This window comes from Natator depressus, chromosome 10, assembly GCF_965152275.1.
Source record: "Natator depressus isolate rNatDep1 chromosome 10, rNatDep2.hap1, whole genome shotgun sequence".
NCBI lineage: Eukaryota > Metazoa > Chordata > Testudines > Cheloniidae > Natator > Natator depressus.
In genome coordinates, this window is record NC_134243.1 from 36,430,787 (window position 1) to 36,451,475 (window position 20,689).

General features: G+C 49.0%; 1 protein-coding gene across 11 annotated transcripts in view; it reads left to right on the forward strand.

Annotated features, from left to right (window-relative positions):
- The window catches only part of LOC141995026 (ankyrin repeat and fibronectin type-III domain-containing protein 1-like), a 559,159-nt gene that overhangs the window by 517,989 nt on the left and 20,481 nt on the right, over positions 1-20,689 (forward strand). For all 11 annotated transcript variants that reach the window (XM_074965740.1, XM_074965735.1, XM_074965739.1 and 8 more), the window contains 5 exons: positions 9,875-10,076; positions 10,827-11,034; positions 14,119-14,313; positions 14,559-14,672; positions 16,029-16,126. In XM_074965740.1, the coding sequence (XP_074821841.1) occupies positions 9,875-10,076; positions 10,827-11,034; positions 14,119-14,313; positions 14,559-14,672; positions 16,029-16,126 (817 nt within the window). The remainder of the gene's footprint in view (positions 1-9,874; positions 10,077-10,826; positions 11,035-14,118; positions 14,314-14,558; positions 14,673-16,028; positions 16,127-20,689) is intronic.

Sequence of the window (20,689 nt, forward strand, 5' to 3'; positions counted from 1 at the left end):
TCATCATGGCAGCACTAAAAGTGGGTGCTTATGTCCCATTGGTATCAATGGAACATAAGCACATGCCTGAACTTAAGCCTATGCTTTTGTGCTGTCATGAATCAGAGCCTTGATTTTTTTTGTCATCATCCCCCTAAACTCTGCAGAGAGAGAGAGAGTCCAACCTGTAGAGCTGATATCTCTTTCAGATGAGATGGACCATTCATGAAGCCTCTTCTCATCAGCAAAGGAAGTTGCAGGTTAATTGTGGGTGTAGATTTGGTGGCTACCACTTCTGGAAATTTTGGTAGCACATTCTCCATGGCATTGACCTAAAAGCTTACCTGACTGATGAGCTGTTCCACTGGAGAGTTCTCTGTTCACCTCCTCTCCACCCAGAGTCTTTTTCTACCTTCCAAAGGATTAATGCCCTGCTCTCTCACTTTCTCTCTCACTCTCCACAAAGCCTCACAACTTTTTTCGTGCTGCATAAGGCTGTAGACAGCAGGGAGCAACTTCTCTAAGTAACGACCTACTCACACTGGTTCTGCGGACAGAAGGGACGGCGTTGAGCTCATGTCTGCCACACTGTTCTGGAATCTGCCCATTCTTGCCAGCACCAACAAGCGCAGGGATGAGCTAATCATTTCCAAGCCCAGTGTCTAAAAGAGGTGGGGGTGGAGGACATGGGAGGGCTAAACAAGTTCATTGAACTGCTTTAGTCTTTAGTTTCATCTTTTGATCGCCTCCACCAGCCCCTGCAGAGACTCTTTCACACCAATCCATTCACATTCAGACCCTACTGGCAGGAGAACTGGGATGCAGCTTGGACTAGCCACCAAGCGACATCTGGACATAGGTAATCATATATAGGGGCAGAGACAAGTCATTACCCATATAAGGCTTGATTTTCAAGGGTGTTGAGCACCTGCAGCTCCATTGACATCAGCTGAAGTTATGACTGCTTGGCTTCTCTGATAATAAGGCCCAAGGTCTATCTGTAGGTTGCCAGGTCTGTATCTTCTTTCTCGGAACCTAGACGGCTCTCTACCAGGTCCCTTCCATGTTACATCCCTCTATGCTTCTGGCCTGGCTTGCAAAGAAACTGGTTCATTCCATTGTGCTCTCAACCTGTCTGCCCTGCTAACAGGGTAAAACGGCCCTGCCTGAAATTGACTAGATCTGCCGAAGAGTCGAAGAGGATACACCCTTAAATACAGTTAAAAATCCTATAATTACAACAATTATTAACACTGTTTACTAGGCCAAGTTCACAGAGCATCGGAAACATAAAAATGGAATATACAGAAACCACATGGCTCTAAAGTACCCAGTGGATTTGCTTGTGTTTGAGGGAAACATTGTTACAGAGAAAGAGAGGGATGAAGTTAAAAGATCTTTTGCACATCTGTTCTCAGGTCTGTAATTCAAAAAATTACACTGGTTAACTGTCTTGCTGTCCCTCATGCTTCATTTAAAAGGACCTCAGCCTTTTCATGGGTATAGGTTGATGTGACCCATCAGTAACTGATTTGTGCATGAGCTTACGTGTTACATCACTGCCATGCCATGCTGCCATGCGTGCACACACGCATGCGCACATGCACAGGCATGCACACACACAGAGCTGCCAGTGGTCCGAAGTCCCGGCTTGTGGGTGTGTCCTTTCTGTTGTGCTTGGAGTGACTGTATTTACAATTCTGGAGGCAAGTAATTAAAGCAAGAACTGATTGCGTTCAGAGTAAGATGAATTTAGCTGAGCTTCATTGAAACTGCAAGAGCAAGGAGGGCAGTTGTCTGACTCCTCAGAAACCCCTCCTAACTAATTGTCCCCAGTAGGAGTAGGCTACATCATCAGGAGGAACTCTTATTGGCTGATCATGCCCTAAGGGCGTGACACTTGTGTGCTGTTTTCACATAACTGCTCCACAGCAAGGCGGAGCTCTGTCTAAATCAAGACCTCTTCACCAAGTCCAAATGGCCCATAAGTATCGCACCGGATCCAGCTTCCACTTCAGTAGGAATTTTACCATTTACTTCAGTGGGAATAGAACTGGGCCCTGATTTCTCTTTCCCTGGAGCGGGAGGATATTGGCACTCACCAGGTTAAGAGACACAAGCAAGGTTGACTTCTCACGCTGCAGCTAGTGGATGATGCGTGTGAGAATTAGGGTGAGGGGAAGGTTACTGTCCGAGAGGACGTGTGCTTCAGATTTTTTCACGGGTCCATTAGTTATTGTTCCTAAAATACAATAAAAACACTCTGCCACTTCCCCAGGTCTAGCCCGTTGCTTGGGATGGTGGTCACAGGTAAAATCCACTCCAATGTAGAGACCGAGGCATGGCCAAAGTGAAGTCCCACTTCAGTCTCCAGATGGCCCTCTGCAGAGGGGCAAGCTTCTCCCACCTGTGTTCCTTACATCCTTTCCCCATGCAACACGGCCACAATAGCAATCAGTGGGCTGGAGCCACTCCCACTGGAGCTCCCTTTGTGCAGCAATGACAGGTTGTTCTCCAGGAAGTGGAATCCACATCCCTTCCCCTTGATCAGAAACAGCTGGAATTTTCAGCACAAATCCCAGAGGGCATGTGGTGGGATAATCCAGATGAGGTGTGAGAGTCTGGGGGGCCTCTGTGAGGCTGAGCCCCTTCGGGGGCTCTGAGAGGGAAAGGGTTGATGTTACCAACATGATGCTGTGTTCAGGGAGAGGTGGGCTATTGCTGTTCTGGTGGTTCTCCTGGGTGGTACTTTTGGATAGGCATCCTTTTAGGTGATCAAGCAGCAATGAACAGTGATGCACATGTAACTCCAACAGACCCCAGTTGTGGGTGGGCAGAATCAAACCTAGGATCTCTAGAGCTTAGTACATGAGTCTCTACTGCATGAGCTAAAAGCCATGTGGCTCTTAGCTAAGGCTGTAGAGCAGACTCATTAATCTCTCTCTCTAAGTGGTCTCGGTGCCACTAGATGGGACAGAGCACCACACGCAGGAGGTGTGTGGGTTACACACACAATGCCCTGGGAGTAGTCAGGAGGAGCAGAGAATCCCCTTTGTACTGTGTGGTTTGTCTGGTGGAGGTTGGGTGGGGTTTATCACATAGGGATAGGTGAATCTCAATTGTTCAGAGGTTTGACTCAGATAAGCACCCAAGATGCACATCTAAACAAGCCAGCGCTGCTCCATTGGTTCAGCTGGACTAGAGTCTTGTGAGAGTAAAGATCTTCATGAGAAATTCCACTGTGTCCTGCTTCTGGTTGGGCTCTAGATAGAAAAGAGTAGCTTCTCTTGTGGTGATGAAATATCTTCACACCTGCCCAGATCCCAGGAATGCTTTGTGGTTCCAGAGTGAGAGGGGGTGAGTGGAAAGGAAAGAAAAAAATAAAATCAGACTTTTATTAACTTCAGAACATGTTGGTTTGAAGTTTAGATCAGAGCTTTGGAGTGGGAGGTCGGGCTCTGTTATTATCTGGACCAGTATGTCCACCCCTAGTTTAATGCTGATACTTCTGTAGGACAACTGTGCAAGACCAGAGGGCCTGTTTAGTGTTTCAACAGGACTCTGATATTTCCACGTGGTGCTTTGCCTTTAGAGATGTTTGCACCAACAAAATCGAGCTATACCATTCATTGAATCCCTATACAGGTTTTAGAGGGGACAAACTTTGGCTGTCCATAAGGGGACCCATTTTGCACTTGGTTACACTGTGTAAATCTGAAATAACTCTGGATTTACATCAGCATTACAGAGAACTAAGCAGAGCTGATCCTGGATCCTTCTTAGAGCTGGTCGGGGACTTTTTGATGAAACTTTTTGGGGAAGAGAAAAGGAGTACTTGTGGGACCTTAGAGACTAACAAGTTTATTTGACCATAAGCTTTCATGAGTTACAGCTCACTTCATCGGATGCATGGTTGGTTTCAACAAAAAAAAATGTAGTCAAAAATTTTTTGAATCTTTTTTGAAATTGTTGAGCTGTTTCATTTTGATATCTTCAAAAGGGGAAATTCTGGTTTTTCAAGATGAAATTACTTTTTGTTTAGAAATGTACATTAATTTAAATAAAATTTACATTTAAATAAATAAATAAAATACAAAAGCCCCTTCTAACCTATGTTCTATTGTCCTATTAAAGGGCGGGAGTGTGGACTCTACATAGCTCATGGACTCTGGAAGAGACCTGCTTGCAGAGGAAAATTATTTGTTCTTTCATTTTTGGTTGTCTTTGTATTACATTTTTACAAAGTTAACAACTCTTCCTCTCCCCCCACAAAAAAAAAATCATCTCCCCTTCCCTCTATCTCCCCAACCAACAGCAACATAGTACACAAAACCAATCCTTCAGCTAAGCACAGCATACAAATCCAAACCACTATAATATATACGCTCAAAGAGATGGGCCAAGACCAAATCCCCAGAGCCAGACACTCCAAACTTTGAAGAAATTTGAACCCAACTTAGAATTTCATAGTTGGTCCATTTTTGTAAAAGGCCAGACCAAAGCCTTTCATCCATAGTACCCCCCAGCTCTGGCAGAATCCAGGTCGGCATCTGAATTTTGCAGCTCAGTCCTATTCCAAACACAAACAGACCTATTAATCTGTAGAATAAACCCAACCAAATGACATGACCGGCAGGAGCCAGCCAACTTCCCCATCATTTGCAGTTTATAAATAGCACAATAATAAAAGGTAAAATAGCTAAAGCAATTCTGCAACCCAGAGTGTCTAATCTAAAATCAGAATGATCAAGTGAGTGCAGCAGGGCTGCTATTAATATCCTTTATATGATTTTGGCTTCATTGATAATCATTATAACTCTCACAGCTCTCTCTGTCTCCATCTTCAGAGTATTATCTTGACATAGCCTGCTAGACATGTCACACTCTTTATAACATTCACCCCTATTCGATTCTTAACTGATAAAGTGACCTGCACGGAAAATCAGCATCAACATTTCTCAGTTCATATACCAAAGTATGAGGCCAACAATGAAATACATTCTGTCCAATGTATAGAAACCAAATATACTACTGTCCTGCTTTAAGTGAAATCAATGGGAGTTTGGCTATTGATTGCAAAGGAAGTAGAATCAGACCCTTTCTCTGTGGCTGGTCCACTAATAAAAACACTTATTCACATAACAGATGACTTACTTGTGATGGACCCAGTCCTAAAGTATCTACTCAGGGAAAACTTGCATTGAAATCAAAGACAGGCTTTGCTGACATAAAACCTGAGTAAACATACAGAATCTGGTACAGAAAGAGAGAAATCCCCAAATTCCAATGATATCCCATAGTCCAAGATGAAAAGGATCTGTAAATCCCAGCCATTTTATACATGTTGATCACATTTTTAGAGGGGAGGAAAGACAATTTTACTCTGCCAACAAGGCATCTAGGTAACGACCTATAGAGGTGAATAACAAGTTATAATGTCCTGGTGTGCAAAGGATTAAAGGAGGCTAAGAAAGACAAACAGATTAATCTTAAAGTAATTAAGTATAAGTAAAAATTGGTGTTTGTCCATGTCTTCCTGACATACACATAAAGAAATTAAATAGAAATAGAAATACTCTTGCTGGAAGCTAACAACGTAACACTAATTTATTTCTTAGAATTTAGAACAATAGCTTACAAAAACCCCAAAACAGAGAGACAAAACAGGCTGCTACCTAAAAACACTTTACTCCCAACCACTTTACTCTAGGCTGGCTTTCAGCAGAGCAAACGGACTGTGATCACATGCTTCCATACAGAGCCCCTTAGCCTGTGAGCAGGACCAAGAACCCCCCCACCTCCTCTTCCTCACACACCCAGAGATGGCCCCTGCCCTGAAGAGCTTACAATCTAAATGAACAAGACAAGACTGGACAAGACTAAAGAAGTCTTATTGTCCCCATTTCACAGGTGGGGAACTGAGGTACAGAGCGATGAAGTGACCTGCTCACGGTCACACAGAGCAGGGAACTGACCGAGCACTCCTAATTCACAGGCCTGTGTGTTAACCAAAAGACCATCCTCCCTCTCTTATCTTTTTTTTTTTTTTAAAATAAATCACTTACTTAGCTGCCAAGTCCAGAATTCAGTTGTCCTTGTTTCACGCACATCACTGATGAAACTTCCACCTATAGGTCCATCATTTTAGGAAGATGTGTTTTCAGGAGTTGCAAGGAAACACTCAGTATTTCCAGCACCTGCAATTTTATTGTGAGTCTTGCAATATTTGGTGTTTTCTTAAAGCCCCAGCTCCTGGAGTCATGCTGTTATATGAAAACCTCGGCTTTCGAGGTTTCCCTTGTGGTTGGAGAGTAAAGCTTGCAAATGTGACTCCAAAAGGCTCAATAAATAGAAGGCAAAAAAAAAAAACCTCACAGTTTATTTTTTTCTTGGTAATCCCTTGATTTTAAGCCAATCTCCTGATTTTTGGGCCTGACTCGTGATTTTTTTTGAAGGCTTGGGGTTGGTAATACTGGAACACACAAAATCCAGAGCTCAGGACTTGCCAGGTAAGCAAAGGGGAAGCTGATTCTCAGAGCAAATTGCCTGCGTATGTAACTGAGTTTTTAATTGCTAAGCATGCCCATATCGGACAAGCTGTGGGGTACAAAAAGACATTCTGATCACTAGCTCTAACTGAAGAGAAGAGTAAATCACTAAGAAAAATCCTCTATCATAAAAAGAAACAGTTCATCCGAACTAGTTTGGGACTTGGCCCTGCAGTCCTCAGTCAACCCACACTGGCTTCCCTTGAATGTCTGATGCAGAAAAAGGCTGCCTAACTCAGCTTGTCCATTTGAAAATATTGGAAACCTGAGTGCTTCAGAGTTGTTTGGAAGGTAAGAGTGGTTTTAAAGATGCTCAGTTAATGTCCCAGGGTATTAAATCAACTCTTAAGTGCAATAAAGAGCCTAGTTCACAATGACTTTTAAACGTCCTGGTCTGTGTTTTATAACAGCAAAGCAGAGTCTTTTGCTCCCCTTCTGTATCATCAAAGTGGACCCTTGCTTAGGCTGCATTTATACTACCGACTGCTGCTGGCATAGCTACGTCAGTCCTTGTGCAAAGGGTTCTGATCACTTACTGTGCTGGCAGAAGTCCCTTGTGTAGATGCAGCTTTATTAGCAAAGTTGTGCTTTTAGCAGTATAGGTTGTTTTCCTTATTGGGGGCAGTTTTGCCAGTATAGCAGCATTCACACTAGGCGCGCTTTGCCAGTGTAGTATACCAGGTTTCAGAGTAGCAGCCGTGTTAGTCTGTATTCGCAAAAAGAAAAGGAGGACTTGCGGCACCTTAGAGACTAACCAATTTATTTGAGCATGAGCTTTCGTGAGCTACAGCTCCGATGAAGTGAGCTGTAGCTCACGAAAGCTCATGCTCAAATAAATTGGTTAGTCTCTAAGGTGCCGCAAGTCCTCCTTTTCTTTTTGGAGTATACCAGTACTTCTGTACTGGCAGAGCGCTCCTCGTGTAGACATGGCCTTAGACGTCTCATTCGAAGTGTTAGCTCCCAGTGAGAGGCTGGAATAATGACAGGTATTTCCAAACACTATTGAGAAAAGCACCTTATTCTACAAGCAGTTTCACTGATGATTTCTGTAGGATTTTGCAGACAAAGGTGCTCCTCAGGTTGAGTGAAAGTGGCACAGTTGGGTCCTTGCTAGTTATCTAGCTACAAAGTCTAAGGTCACTGGAGTTTTCCTTGAATGATTTGGGATCTTTGCAGTCCCTTAATTTTTATTGTATAAAAGCTTTCCCCTTGACTGAATGAGAGATGAAGGGCTAACTGAGCACAGACCCCTTTTGCCAGGCTTTTCAGTAAATCCCATATTTTGCACATGCAACTGTATGCACATGCAGTCTCAATTTTCAGCTGTCAGATTGCTCCAGTGAAAGTATTCCAGTGTGTTTGCACCTAACTACATGCACTTGTGCCTGCCCTGCTCTGCGGGTCTGTACTCAGATGATTAGCCGGAGCCAGGGCCCAGGCCACAACATCCATTTTGCTGTTTGTAGTGCACTAACTCGAGCCGAGCTAATACATGTTTGTCTGTCCGGGTTGGGAGGCTCCCTCCCTGCTGCAGTGGAGACAGGCCCTTCTAAACTTCAACCAGTTCAGCTCCTATTGCATTTCTGATACTAACTTCTACTGCAGTTAGGGGAACCATGATCACCAGCAGAAGATTAGACATTAGACACTGCAGCACCTTGGAGTTAAAGGAGGGATGGGCAGATAAAAAATTACTCAGGCGTCCTATACTTTTATACAACTTTTTCTTTAAAAAAAATAATCTTTTCATCTTCACTTTTCTCAGCTTCTCTGGGTTCTGACCATACAGGAAAGTCATGGAAATCTAGCACAAAATCTCACCCGATTTGTTAGTCCAATTTAGCACTCTCAATGTTTTAATAGGAATCCAAACTTCTGGATGCTTATTTGTATGGAACAGGGGTGGGCAAACTTTTTGGTCCGAGGGCCACATCAGGGTGGGAAATTGTATGGAGGGCCAGGTAGGGAAGGCTGTGCACCCCAAACAGCCTGGCCCCCACCCCCTATCCGCCCCCTCCCACTTCCCGCCCCCGACTGCCCCCCTCAGAGCCCCGACCCATCCAACCCCCCCTACTCCTTGTCCCCTGACCGCCCCCTCCCAGGACCCCCCGCCCCAAACTGCCCCCCCATGGATCCCACCCCCATCCAACCCCCCTTGCTCCCTGACCCCTGACTGCCCCCCAGCCCCTATTCACCCCCCCGCCCCCCAACATTCCCCCCGGGACTCCCACGTGCTATCCAACCCCCCGTGTTCCCAGACCCCTGACCACCCCGGAACCTCCGCCCCATCCAACCGCTCCCTGTCCCCTGACTGCCCCCCGGGACCTCCTACCCAACCCCCCCACTGCTGCACGCGCCGCCACCCCCCCCTTACCACCCCCTTACCATGCAGCTCAGAGTGGCAGGAGCTCACAGCCCCGCTGCTTGCGCAGCGGGGGCTGCGGGGGAGGGGGGACAGCAGGGGAGGGGCCAGGGCCAGATGGGAGCTCAAGGGCCGGGCAGGATGGTCCCGTGGGCCAGATGTGGTTAAAATGTCTGCAAATATCATGGACTTGCAGTTGAAGTGAAATTGATGGAGTTCTGTTCTGTTTAAATTCTTCCATGTGAGTGGAAACAACTAGTCAGGAAAAAATATGTCTTTTTGGATGTGATGGTTTTAATTTCAGATTATTTTTACATTTTCAAACTCCAAGTGATGCAATACAAATTAATGTTCAAAGCAGAAATTAATTAGGGTCTACTAAAAATTAGCTCACTGTGACTCATTTGTCTGTCTTGGGCCTGATTCTCCTTTTCCTCAGTGGTGTAAACCAGGAGCTACACTAGTGTAAACAGAGAAGGGAAATCAGGCTGCATGTTCTCAAACTTGACCATATTTGACAGCGATAGGTAAATAAATCATTGTCAATAGATGGATTCTCAGTGGATGGGTTTTTAAAAGTGCACAGCACTGGGCTAGCTTCTTCTCTCTTTGAAGACAATGGGAGCAAATTTAGGCCAACACTGAGTGCTTTTGAAAATCCCACCCTAATACTGAAGGATGGGCTTATGGTCCAGGTGCTGGACGAGGACCCTGGAGATCTAGGTCCAAATCCGGGCTCTGCCAAAACCTTCCCATATGACCTTGAGTAATCTGTCTGCATCCCATGTTTGTGGGAGGAGGCCAATACTTCCCTGTGGTATTACATAGGTTCATGGGTGTAGGTGAGGCTCCCAGGAGCTGTGATGAAGGGGCCAACACAGACCCACCGACATTCCTGGTAGTGTTTACAGGCCAGATTTCTGCCAGCTGCTCCTGCTTCATTGTTCATCATTATCTCGCTCTCTCTTATTCCTCCATTTACAAGGTCTTCCTCGCCTAAGATGACGCAGCAGATGCGGGACATTCAGCTGGCCCAGGGCAGGAAGCCGCCGGGACCTTCCTCCCCGAACGCCGCCAAGAGGCTTTACCGCAACCTCTCGGGGAAGTTCCGCGTTAACTACACTTCGTTCGACGAGGGCAGCTTGCCAGGGAGGAGTGAGAAGGAGAAGCTACGCAAGGCCTATCTTGTGAGTGCTTCAGACCAAAACTTGGCCCTGTGGTAATGCTAGGTGTACCCCAATGTGACTCCACTGGTGGTGGAGACGAGCGGGGGTGGGGGTGGGGGGTGGTCAGATCCCTGGCTATACTCCATCCTTTGTGCACACATCCCAGCAACAGAGCTGGCTGGATGTCTGTGGGGTCTGAGGCACAGTAAATTCTGTCCCTCCTGGAGCAGGTGAATCCAGTCCTGAATGGTTCCTCAGGATAGGGTCGTTTGCTCTTTCTTAAAACAAAGGATTAGTATTGTCAGCTCCTTGGGGCAGGGACCGTCATTTCATTCTGTTTGTACCATGCCTAGCGCAGTAGGGTTCCAGTCCATGACTGGGGCTCCTCAAGGCTACAGTAATACAAACCAATCAATACTAATCAGTACAGGCCTAGGTGCCTGACGAATCCACCGGCATTTTGTGCGTCGTGTTAGGCATGGAACAGCTGTGGATAACGAGCCCCTTTGCCTAATGGTGTTATGATGTCAAGGATCAGCCCTTCTGGTGGAGATTGGCAATAGACTCCATTCCGTCCCTACTGTCCTTTCAGAGCCTGTTTTGTGGATAGGCGTGAGGCTCGGCTCTCCATCCACCTGGCGCTAAATACACTGAGAACCCCATATAATGACTTGGAATGGACCCTGGCCAAATCTCAGTGAGGAAAGCAGGGTGAGGCTGCAATGCCCAGCACCCCAGGCTCAGTGGGCCCCATTTCTTGTGTCATTGCAGTTTCAGAGCAATGCAGCTCTCTTTGAGGCTGTTGAGCTGCAGGATCTGGACAGGGTGCAGGAGCTGCTAAAACAGTACAGCCCAGAAGAGCTGGACCTTAACACCCCAAACAGTGAGGGGCTGCTGCCGCTGGATATCGCCATCATGACAAACAATGCCCCCATTGCCAGGATGCTGCTGCAGGCCGGAGCCAAGGAGAGTCCACACTGTAAGTCACCATTACGGGGTATTTTTCTCACCCCCACCTGCTCTGCTGCGTCTCATGCACTCTGTCTTAGATGCTAATGGAGCTCCGCTTACCGTAGCATCTAGGCACCCTAGTGCCTGGGCCAGTGTCTTCCTCTTTGAGAGTCCACTCTGCTCCACTGACCCAAAGGAAGAAGGCAGCGAGGACCTGGGGAAGGCTGACGGGAGGAGGCTCGTAGTGCAAGGAGTGGTGCAAAGGGAAATGTGTGAGATCCTGTGGGTTAACGAGAAGGTGGATGCATTGGGGTGACACAAGTCCCCAAACCCAATGGCATGATCTAAAACTAGGAGGGAGCCAGACAGCAGGAGAGCTCAGGAGAGATTTCTGTAAGGCCTTCCTGTGGAATGGACAGCCAAGGGCTGCAGGACAGGCTGAGTTGGGAGCATGTGTGTTTCTAAAGAGAGCACAGTAGGACTTAAAAATAGGCACCTGATGCATTGTGGAAGGTCAAAGGAGGAGGCCTATGTGCCCCTTCTGCCGTAGGTGATTGTCCTCCTGAGACTGGCAGCATATGTTTCCTGAGCGGGGGGACAAGTGGATGTCTCTTTGCAGTGCCCCTCCCAGAGCTTGCCACTTGCTACCCTTTGCTGGCCTCAAGGCACATTCAGCTGCTTCGTGAGGTGGAAGGGGACTGCTCTGTACAGCAGAGGGTGGGAAGATGGAGCTAGGAGATCGTCCCACCCTCTCCTGGACCTCTTGTGATCTTGCAGTCTCTGCTGGATAAAGGAGCTGGTGGGTAAAGACCTCCTGTGTTGTTTGCTCAGCATAGAGGTGTGGGGATTGAGTGTCCCATAAAGAGCCCTGAACGGTTTGTCCAGTGCCATGGGGGAATGAGGTTTCCCTGTTTAAATGAAGTCACTTAGTTTAATCTGTACAAGGGGATGCCCTGTTAAGCATTTATCACTCTGCCTTCAGGGATAGAGGAATATTCTGTCTCCCAGCAATGAGGCTGTGCTGTATTGGGGACTGGGCTGGCAGTGGGTCCATGCAGACAGCATGTAGTGGGGATAGCTGGCAGAAGAGCAGACAGAGACCAGGAGTTCAGACAGACAGATGGGCTCCTTTACCTCCAGTGGAGTGAGGAAAGCCCGCAGGCTCCCCTTGGAAGGGTGGACATGGTTTAGAGCAACTGTGAATATCAGAAGGTATCAGCCCATGTAGATAGCCAAGTCACTCTCACAGGTGGGAGGGTTGAAGGCAGGTTATTAACTCATCTGCTTGGCTTGATGGAGGTCTCATTTCATACAGTGGCCTCTGTTCTGTGCAGGAGGAAATACCAGCTAGCAGCAGGGAAGGGGATTGGCTTCATGTTTTAAGGGGGTAATAGAAGAATGATCACAGTTGCTTTCTGCAGACAAACAGCATGACTCCCACTTTTCCTGGACTGTGGGGTATTCCAGAGCAGGCACGTTGCATAGCGGTGGGCAAATCTCAGAAGGGTCAGAGACCATAGTCAGTCCTGATCGGCACCCAGCCATTCAGACTCTGATCCCAGTTCTCCAAGCCAGCTGAGTTTGTGTAATAGAGCCAGGGGAGCTGGTGGGAACAGGCTGTCTCAAAGTTGCTCACCCTGCCACTCACCCTGGGAAGTGGCCAAGTGCCTGGGAACAGACAGCAACCCTTTACTCTCAAGACAGCTTTAGTTTGGAGCCATGGGCCAGCTCCTGCAACCTGCAGGAAGGACACGAGCACTAGTCCGGGACACTGCACGGAGGGGTGGGGACGGGGAGGCAGCCTGGCCAGTAGATCTGTGACTACATGGATCTCCTGGCTGGAGGGACAGCATAGCGATCAGCTCTGTGCCATTCCATCCTTCCTAAAGCCCTGTTCAAAGCCCACTCATTCCAGCTGTGTGCATGGGAGTGACCCCGGGTAGCTCTGGGACATTGCTCATGGCCATTGTGTTATACCAATAAAATAAAAACCAGCAGGATCTTATTAAAGGGGAAAAGGCAAAATGCCACATTTATTGTGAATACAGAAAGAATCATAGTAAGCAGTTAGTTATAGCTATAACATTCCATTCAGTTTCATATTTATTCACACATTCATTCATACACACACGCACACAGGTTCTGCAAGGTTGTTATCATAGTTACCAGCCTTAGAGTTGCTCATGCCAAGCCACTGGCCAGGTGGCCTGGACATGAGGAGGAAGCAGGGCCTTGTCAGATGCACATCTGATGCTCCTGGAAGTTGGTTTGCAGAATCAGACCCCAAAGTTCTCACTTTCTAGAGTCCATTTTTATAGGAATTTATTCCTATGCCATTCTATGGGAATTGCTTCATCATGCTGTTGCTGAACCAATCAGCAGATGGCACATTCCTGATGGCTCCGTGCTGCTAGATGTTATCTTGTTTTTTGGTTCTCCCATCCTTGAGGCTGTGGGGTGCATTCCAGTCTGCCCTCCAGGGATCCTCTGGTTATTTCCACTTGACACCTTCTCCAGCTGATGGACACTGGATTCTTAGGCTGGCTCCTCCCTGATCATTCAGTTATTATCCACACCAAGCATCCATCCACATACATCCTCTATCTCTGTTTTACTCACAATTGTTAACAAAGAGAGATGAATACAACAGAAGGGCGGGGAGTCTCGGGGTGCTGTTTGTGTTGTTATAGAGTATTGCTTTGAGTCTCTCTCTGTGTGAGTAGCTGTTGTTACAAAGAATTGCTTTGAGAACAGACTCTGTCTTAGAATGTACTAACACAATTAGCAGCTTGCACGTTTCACACAGAGAGGGAGAGAAACAGTACCAAAAACCAAGAGACCTCTTAATTTGTAATACCCTGGAATTTAAACTGTGGGGAATCAAACTCATTTGTGATTTTAATACAGAACTTATTTAATATGATCCAACAATTGCTGATGATGCTGCCTGGAGGATGTGAATCAGGCCAAGTGTCTGATGAACATATCACAGTGTACATAAGGGAGGAGCACAGGGCACAGTGTAGAATCAAAGATGTGTTGGGGGCTTGCGTGCAGTGGGCTGGACCTAACGGGCCTGTCTTCTTTCTCTCTCACTTCCCTGCCCCGGCAGTCATGAGCCTGGAGAGCCGCGCCTTGCATCTGGCAACGTTGGTGCGGGAGGCAGAGCAGCGAGTCAACGAGTTCACAGCACAGGTGGTGAATGAGACGCCCAACACTGATTGCTCAGAGAAGGAGAAGCAGCTGAAATCCTGGGAGTGGCGATACCGGCTTTACAAGCGCATGAAAGCTGGGTTCGAGCATGCCCGTGAGTGCCCCATGGACTTGCACATGGCACGGGGTGGGGACAACAAGCACCAGCACAGGGAGCAGGAGGGAAGCGGTGCATGCCTGGGGAGAAGGACTCTGGGGAGAGGACTGCACTGAGCGGGGGGATTGCCATGGGAGCTGCAGATTGATACTTTCCCGGATAGTCACAGCAGAGTGCACTCCGCCCTGAGCCTCCCCATGACTGGACATTTCTGAACCTATCCCTGTCCTTTCTGTTCCCAGGTGCGCCGGACCCACCCGCTAATGTGCACCTGTCTGTGGCCAGCAGCAGTTCTGTGCAGGTTACCTTCGGGGAGCCCCTAAGTGTCAACTCAGCCGTTGTCACCAAATACAAAGGTGAGGCCATGGGAGAACCACGCACCCGTGGCCCCTGAAGGACGCCAGAACAGGGCAGGCCCGATGCTCCCATGCTCAGGGGTAGAAGGCAGCATGGTCTAATAGTTAGGGCACCAGGCTAGGAGTCAGGAGAGCTGGGTTTTATTTCCAGCTCTGCCAGTGACTGTCAGTGACCTGAGGTGAGTCATTTTCCCCTCCCCATCTGTACAGTGATAGTGGTATTAAAGTGCTTGGGAACTATAGATGGAAAGAGCTCCTGTGATGTCAGAGCCTGTGTGATTTCACTGCAGACCAGTGATCTCTGCTATGGCTTGAGGCAAGGGGGTTTTTGCCTCCCTCCCCTCTTCTTTGACACAACTGTTGATGAGGAGTAAAAATCCACAGGGCAGCCTAGTTATTGCTGAATGATCCCTTTCCAGTCACTGCTAACTGATACCGGACACTGCAAAGACCAATGGGCATTAATGTCCATAGGAATAACGTTTGTAATGACATTATCAAGTCTGTGTTAGGGAAGCTCAAATTCCAACTCAGGATGGGCCCTGAGCAAAACCCTGGTCCAAACACCCTGGAAACGTCAGGAAGTTTGTTTGTATATTTGAACTTTGCAGCTGGCCCGAACCTACTCCGGGCTGAATCAGGATTCGTACACACCCAGACAGAGGAGAAGTTTGGGTCTGGAGCTGAACTTTGCAACCCTGTCTCTTCCTCAGGTTGATCTCTGGATCCCACAGGAACAAGGCCCATTTGGCGCTAGCACCTGCTCCTGCAGAGGGATTTCCGATCCCTCCTTTTCAATCTGGTGTGTCCTCTAATATCTTTGGCTTTCACAAGAGTTTTCTTTTACCAGGAACCACCAAATCCTGATGTTTAATCTACTTTATCTGTTCCCCCTCTATGCCTTTCTCTTGCCTTTGTCTGGTACATGTGTCTGTCTTTTTATCTCCAGGCTCGTCTATCTGTCTGTCCATTTAGCCTGTCTGTCTGTCTGCCTCTCCATCTCTTTCCCCAAATGCTCTATGCTCTGTCTCTGCTATGTCCAGAAATACAGTTGAGCCCACGGGAGCGCCTGTATTGTGTCGAATGCTTGGGGGCTCTCCAGGCAGTTGGTTTCCGATCCATTCTCCCGTTCACTCCGCTGTGCCTTTTCTCAGACATCTCTGCAGCATACGCAGCTGGCCTGGCTGTATCTAGTTCGTTGATTTCATAGTCAATCCCCTTACAGCAGCTGTACCGTCCATGGCAGCCTGGCACTGTAAGCTAGCCCAGTCTGCCTGCCAAGCACTACATCCCTCTCTTTGTTCATGAATGCCTCCCCAATTACTGACAAGGCCGTGGGGCTCTCTTTGTTTGCAGTTGAGTGGAGCTGTTCCCCAACCTTCTCCCCTCCCCTAGGGGAGGTGGTGATTGACAAACTAAGGAACCTGCACTTCACGATCCGGGGGCTCATGTCGGTAAGTGAGCGCAACGCCACATCCCTTCATTCTGAGCCATGGCAATGAAGCTGTGTGTGAGGGGTAAAGAGGGGTGATGGGCTCCACGGAGAGCTGCCCTGCCCAGATGGGGGCAGTGCTAGAGTCATCTGAGGGCAGCTGAGTATGGCTGTAGCCTGTTCTTTAGCAGGCATCGCCATCTCCAGGATTACTCCCCGCAGGGGCCTGGCTCCACTCAGAGTGATAGTCACCTTTGTGTGGCTCTCTGGACTGAAGTGAATTTCAGCCGGAATGAGTGCCCACACAAAACCCCATATGTGCCCTCTACAGGGGGTACCCATACTGTGCTCTGTGGGCACGGCACCATGTTGGGAGCCACAGAGCCCTCTGCAGCTCCAAGCAGCCATCTGGCAAGTGTGTTCCCCCGGGGTTCTGTATTACAGGTGCCATATTTAGTCAGTTTGGGGCCAAGTTTTCCAAAGACAGGCGAGGTGCGTCTTCCACCCGCAGTTTTGAATTATGAGTTCACATGTGGGTACTTGCCTCTCTGGCTTCCCAAAAACATGGCTGCCAGTGGTACCCGTAATAAGGTACTGAGCCTTTGCTCGTTTGCACAAATACCCGTGGTGCTTTTCTCCAAGAGACAAGACAAAGGAGAAGGAGCCTTAAAAAGCCAAGAGACAGAACAGCACATCCCCATATGCCACTATGCATATTTGAACACACATGCATGCAGTGATCTTCCCTAGCTGACACTACAACCTGCAGGGCACAGGGTTAATGGAAGAGGGGAGTGCAGGACTCCATGTTAGTGCTGGGGAATGGTTCTGGACTGAGAGCCCAGCGTGAGATTCAGTGCAGGGTCTATACCAGTGTAAGGCACAGGCCCCTGGGGGTGGAAAGGTCAGTGGGGGAAGAGGTCATGGTAGTGCCAAACTGCTGCCACTTCCATTGCAGCTAGAGGGCTGTTGGGAGTGGAGTCAGTGAGCAGCACCGTCCAGGAAGGGGGCAGCCGGAAGGCATGCTGATTCCGATTTTCCTCTGGGCAGCCATGCAGCCACATTTGCTGTTGATCCTGGGGACAGCACTCTAGATCAATGAGCCCCTCAACCCTAGTGCCATGCAGGACTCCTGCTCTTTGACATGCTGCTAGCAGTTTGGGGAAGTGACCCATCTCTCCCCAAACCACCCCCTGGGAGGGGATGGCTTATCCCTGTTCACAGGCAGGATGGGATCCACCAGTTTACCCTTGTGGGTAGCATCTTCCCCTAGACCCCATGAAATGATAAATACCCAGGGGACTGGAGAGGAATCTGGTTTCCACAGCACGGCCTTGGCTACTTTGCATGGCAAGGGAATGGGGAGGAGGGAATTCCCATGCATGCAGGATCCCCAAGTAGAAGAGAAAATAGGTTCATTCACTAAGCCTCTAATTTATCCCGTGTCTCCCACCCTGCTCCCATTTCTACCCAGGCTCCTACTAACCAGCAAATCAGAGGCTGATTCCTCAGCCACCTGCAAAGATCATATTCTTTCACCAACTCCTTAACTCATTGGCTCTCAACCTTTCCAGACTAGTGTACCCCTTTCAGGAAGCAGATTTGTCTTGCATACCCCCAAGTTTCACCTCACTTAAAAACTACTTGCTTACAAAATCAGACATAAAAATACAAAAGTGTCACAGCACACTATTACTGACAAATTGCTTATGTTCTCATTTTTACCATATAATTCTAAAATAAATTGATTGGAATACAAATATTATACGTACATTTCAGTGTATAGTCTATAGAGCAGTATTACCAGTCATAGAATACCAGGATTGGAAGGGACCTCAGGAGATCATCTAGTCCAACCCCCTGCTCAAAACAGGACCAATCCCCAATTTTTGCCCCAGATCCCAAATGGCCCCTCAAGGATTGAACTCATAACCCTGGGTTTAGGAGGCCAATGCTCAAACCACTGAGCTATCCTTCCCCAATACAGTCATTGTCTGTATAAAATTTTAGTTGGTACTGACTTTGCTAGTGCTTTTTATGTAGCCTGTTGTAAAACTAGGCAAATATCTAGAGGAGTTGCTGTATCCCATGGAAGACCTCTGTGTACCCCTAGGGGTACCCATACCCCTGGTTGAGAACCACGGCCTTAGCTAACTGGGAACGAGAACCAGCCTCCGGTTCCATCTCTGAGAGCTTACCAAGGTCATGGGCTGGTTTGGGCCAATGTCTCTGAAACCCTCAGGGCCCATGTTGCCTGTCAGCTGTCTCCTTCCCAGGGTGCTATGGAGCCGTTCAGAAAGCAAACACAGGAGCCATGGCTCTGAGAAGTGTGGCTCAGTGACGAACTTGACAGGTGGCAGCTGAGTCAGAGATGTAGCTTTTAAGCCAATATGCCAAGTCTGTCCCACAAACCCCAGCGTGAGTGTGATGGTATTATCTGGAGCAGTGCTGAGGAAGTGAAAAGGCCATTGGAGACTCCTCATCAGGGGGGCAGAGAGATCACGAGAGAGGCTCCTGCAGTGATTGGAGGGAGCTACTGTCTTGGTGTAAGACAGTTTTGCAGTGGGAGGGGAGTTTGAGCAGGAGGAGCTAGACCAGGAGTGGCCAACCTGAGCCTGAGGAGGAGTCAGAATTTACCAATGTACATTGCCAAAGAGCCACGGTCATACGTCAGCAGCCCCCCATCCGCTTCCTCCCTCTCCCCCTGCTCCCAGCGCCTCCTGCCCACCGGCAGCCCTGCCAATTCAGCGCCTCCCCCTACCTCCCCACACCTGCCGATCAGCTGTTTTGAGGTGTGCAGGAGGCTCTGGGGAGGAGCGAGGGCACGGCAGGCTCAGGGGAGGGGGCGGGAAGGGGTGGAGTGGGGGCAGGGCCTGTGGCAGAGCCAGGGGTTGAACAGTGAGCACCCCCCCGGCACATTGAAAAGTTGGCGCCTTTAGCTCCAGCCCCGGAGTCGGTGCCTGTACAAGGAGCCGCATATTAACTTCTGAAGAGCCGCATGTGGCTCCGGAGCCACAGGTTGGCCACCCCTGAGCTCGATGTTAAAGCTAGACACAGAAGTTCACTATAATGCTATGTCTATGCTCATGGCGGCGTGTAGAGTACAGGCACTGTGTGTAGCTACACGCCACAGAGGAAGGCTCCGGCAGCTGTGGAGGCCGCAAGGAAGGGCTCCAGTTGCTGGGGAGGCTATGGGGAAGGGCTCTGGTTGCTGAGGAGGCCGCAGGGAAGAGCTCTGGTGGCTGGGGAGGCCGCGGGGAAGGGCTCCGGTGGCTGGGGTGGCTGCGGAGAAGGGCTCTGGTTGCTGGGAAGGGCTCTGGTTGCTGGGGAGGCCACAGAGAAGGGCTCTGGTGGCTGGGGAGGCTGCAGGGAAGGGCTCTGGTGGCTGGGGAGGCTGCAGAGGAGGGCTCTGGTGGCTGGGGAGGCCCTGGGAAAGGGTTCTGGCAGCTGGGGAGGCTGTGGGACACTGCACTGCTAAAAATAGAAGTGTGGCAGGGGAGGCATTGCTTGGGCATGTGGAGAGCCTGTAGGGTACATATCCTAGCGTTCAGGTGCATAGGGCGCTCTACTCTACTCACCTAAGCCGTGCCTCACCATGTACTGTTTACACCCGTGCTAGCTGGTGCCTGTACTCTACACTCCGCTGCAAGTGTAGACGTACCCTACATCACTCACAGTCTGGCATAATTGATCATCTCTGCTCCATACAGCTCCTAGGCTTGAGTAGCAAGGGAAGCTGCAGATCAGCTGGTGCCTTAGCAGAGTCAGATGGGGGCTCTGGGTTGGGATAGTGGGGGTGCTGCAGGGAAAGATTGAGTGTGATTGAATGAGCTGTGTGAGAGGTGCAGGACTAAAGAGCTGGATCAGGATCAAAATGCATTGTCAGAGCTGTGTGTGGACCCGGGACAGGTGGAAGGAAGGGGTATTGTAGGTAGTGATGGGAAAGTCCTCAGCAGAGCTGCAGGGCAGTGTAGGACTAGAAAGGGAGGCAGTGCTGTGAGTCAGGGTGGATGGCCAGTGATGGAGCTGCAATAGCAGTGGGATGTTGCAGGTCATAGTGGAAGGTCATTAACAGAGTGGGCCAAAGGTGTTTAGGGGCTTTGGAAAATCCCACAAGGTGCCTATCCGCATCTTTAGGCACCTAAAATCGGGCCCACTGTGCCTAGCTCTAACCAGAGCCACCATTGTTTGTTTCATGAGCACTGAAAGCTTTGGTCCATCCATCCATCTCCCAAAAAACCCAAAAGCTCTCAATCCACAAATGCATGGCTTGAGCTGTAGGTCACTGTCAGTTCTGCAGCTGCTTCTGCATGAGCACGGATGACGGCAGGCTACGTTGTTCATTTGGCCCCTCACCTCCCAGCTTGCGGCACTCTCCTCTGTGTAGCAGGAGGAGGGGGTGGATAATGCCATGGAGATGCTCCAGGGCAGGGGTGGCCAACCTGAGCCTGAGAAGGAGCCAGAATTTACCAATATACATTGCCAAAGAGGCAAAGTAATACATCACCAGCCCCGCCATCAGCTCCCACCCTCCAGCCCCTAGTGCTTCCCACCCGCCAGCAGCCCCACCAGTCAGCACCTCCTG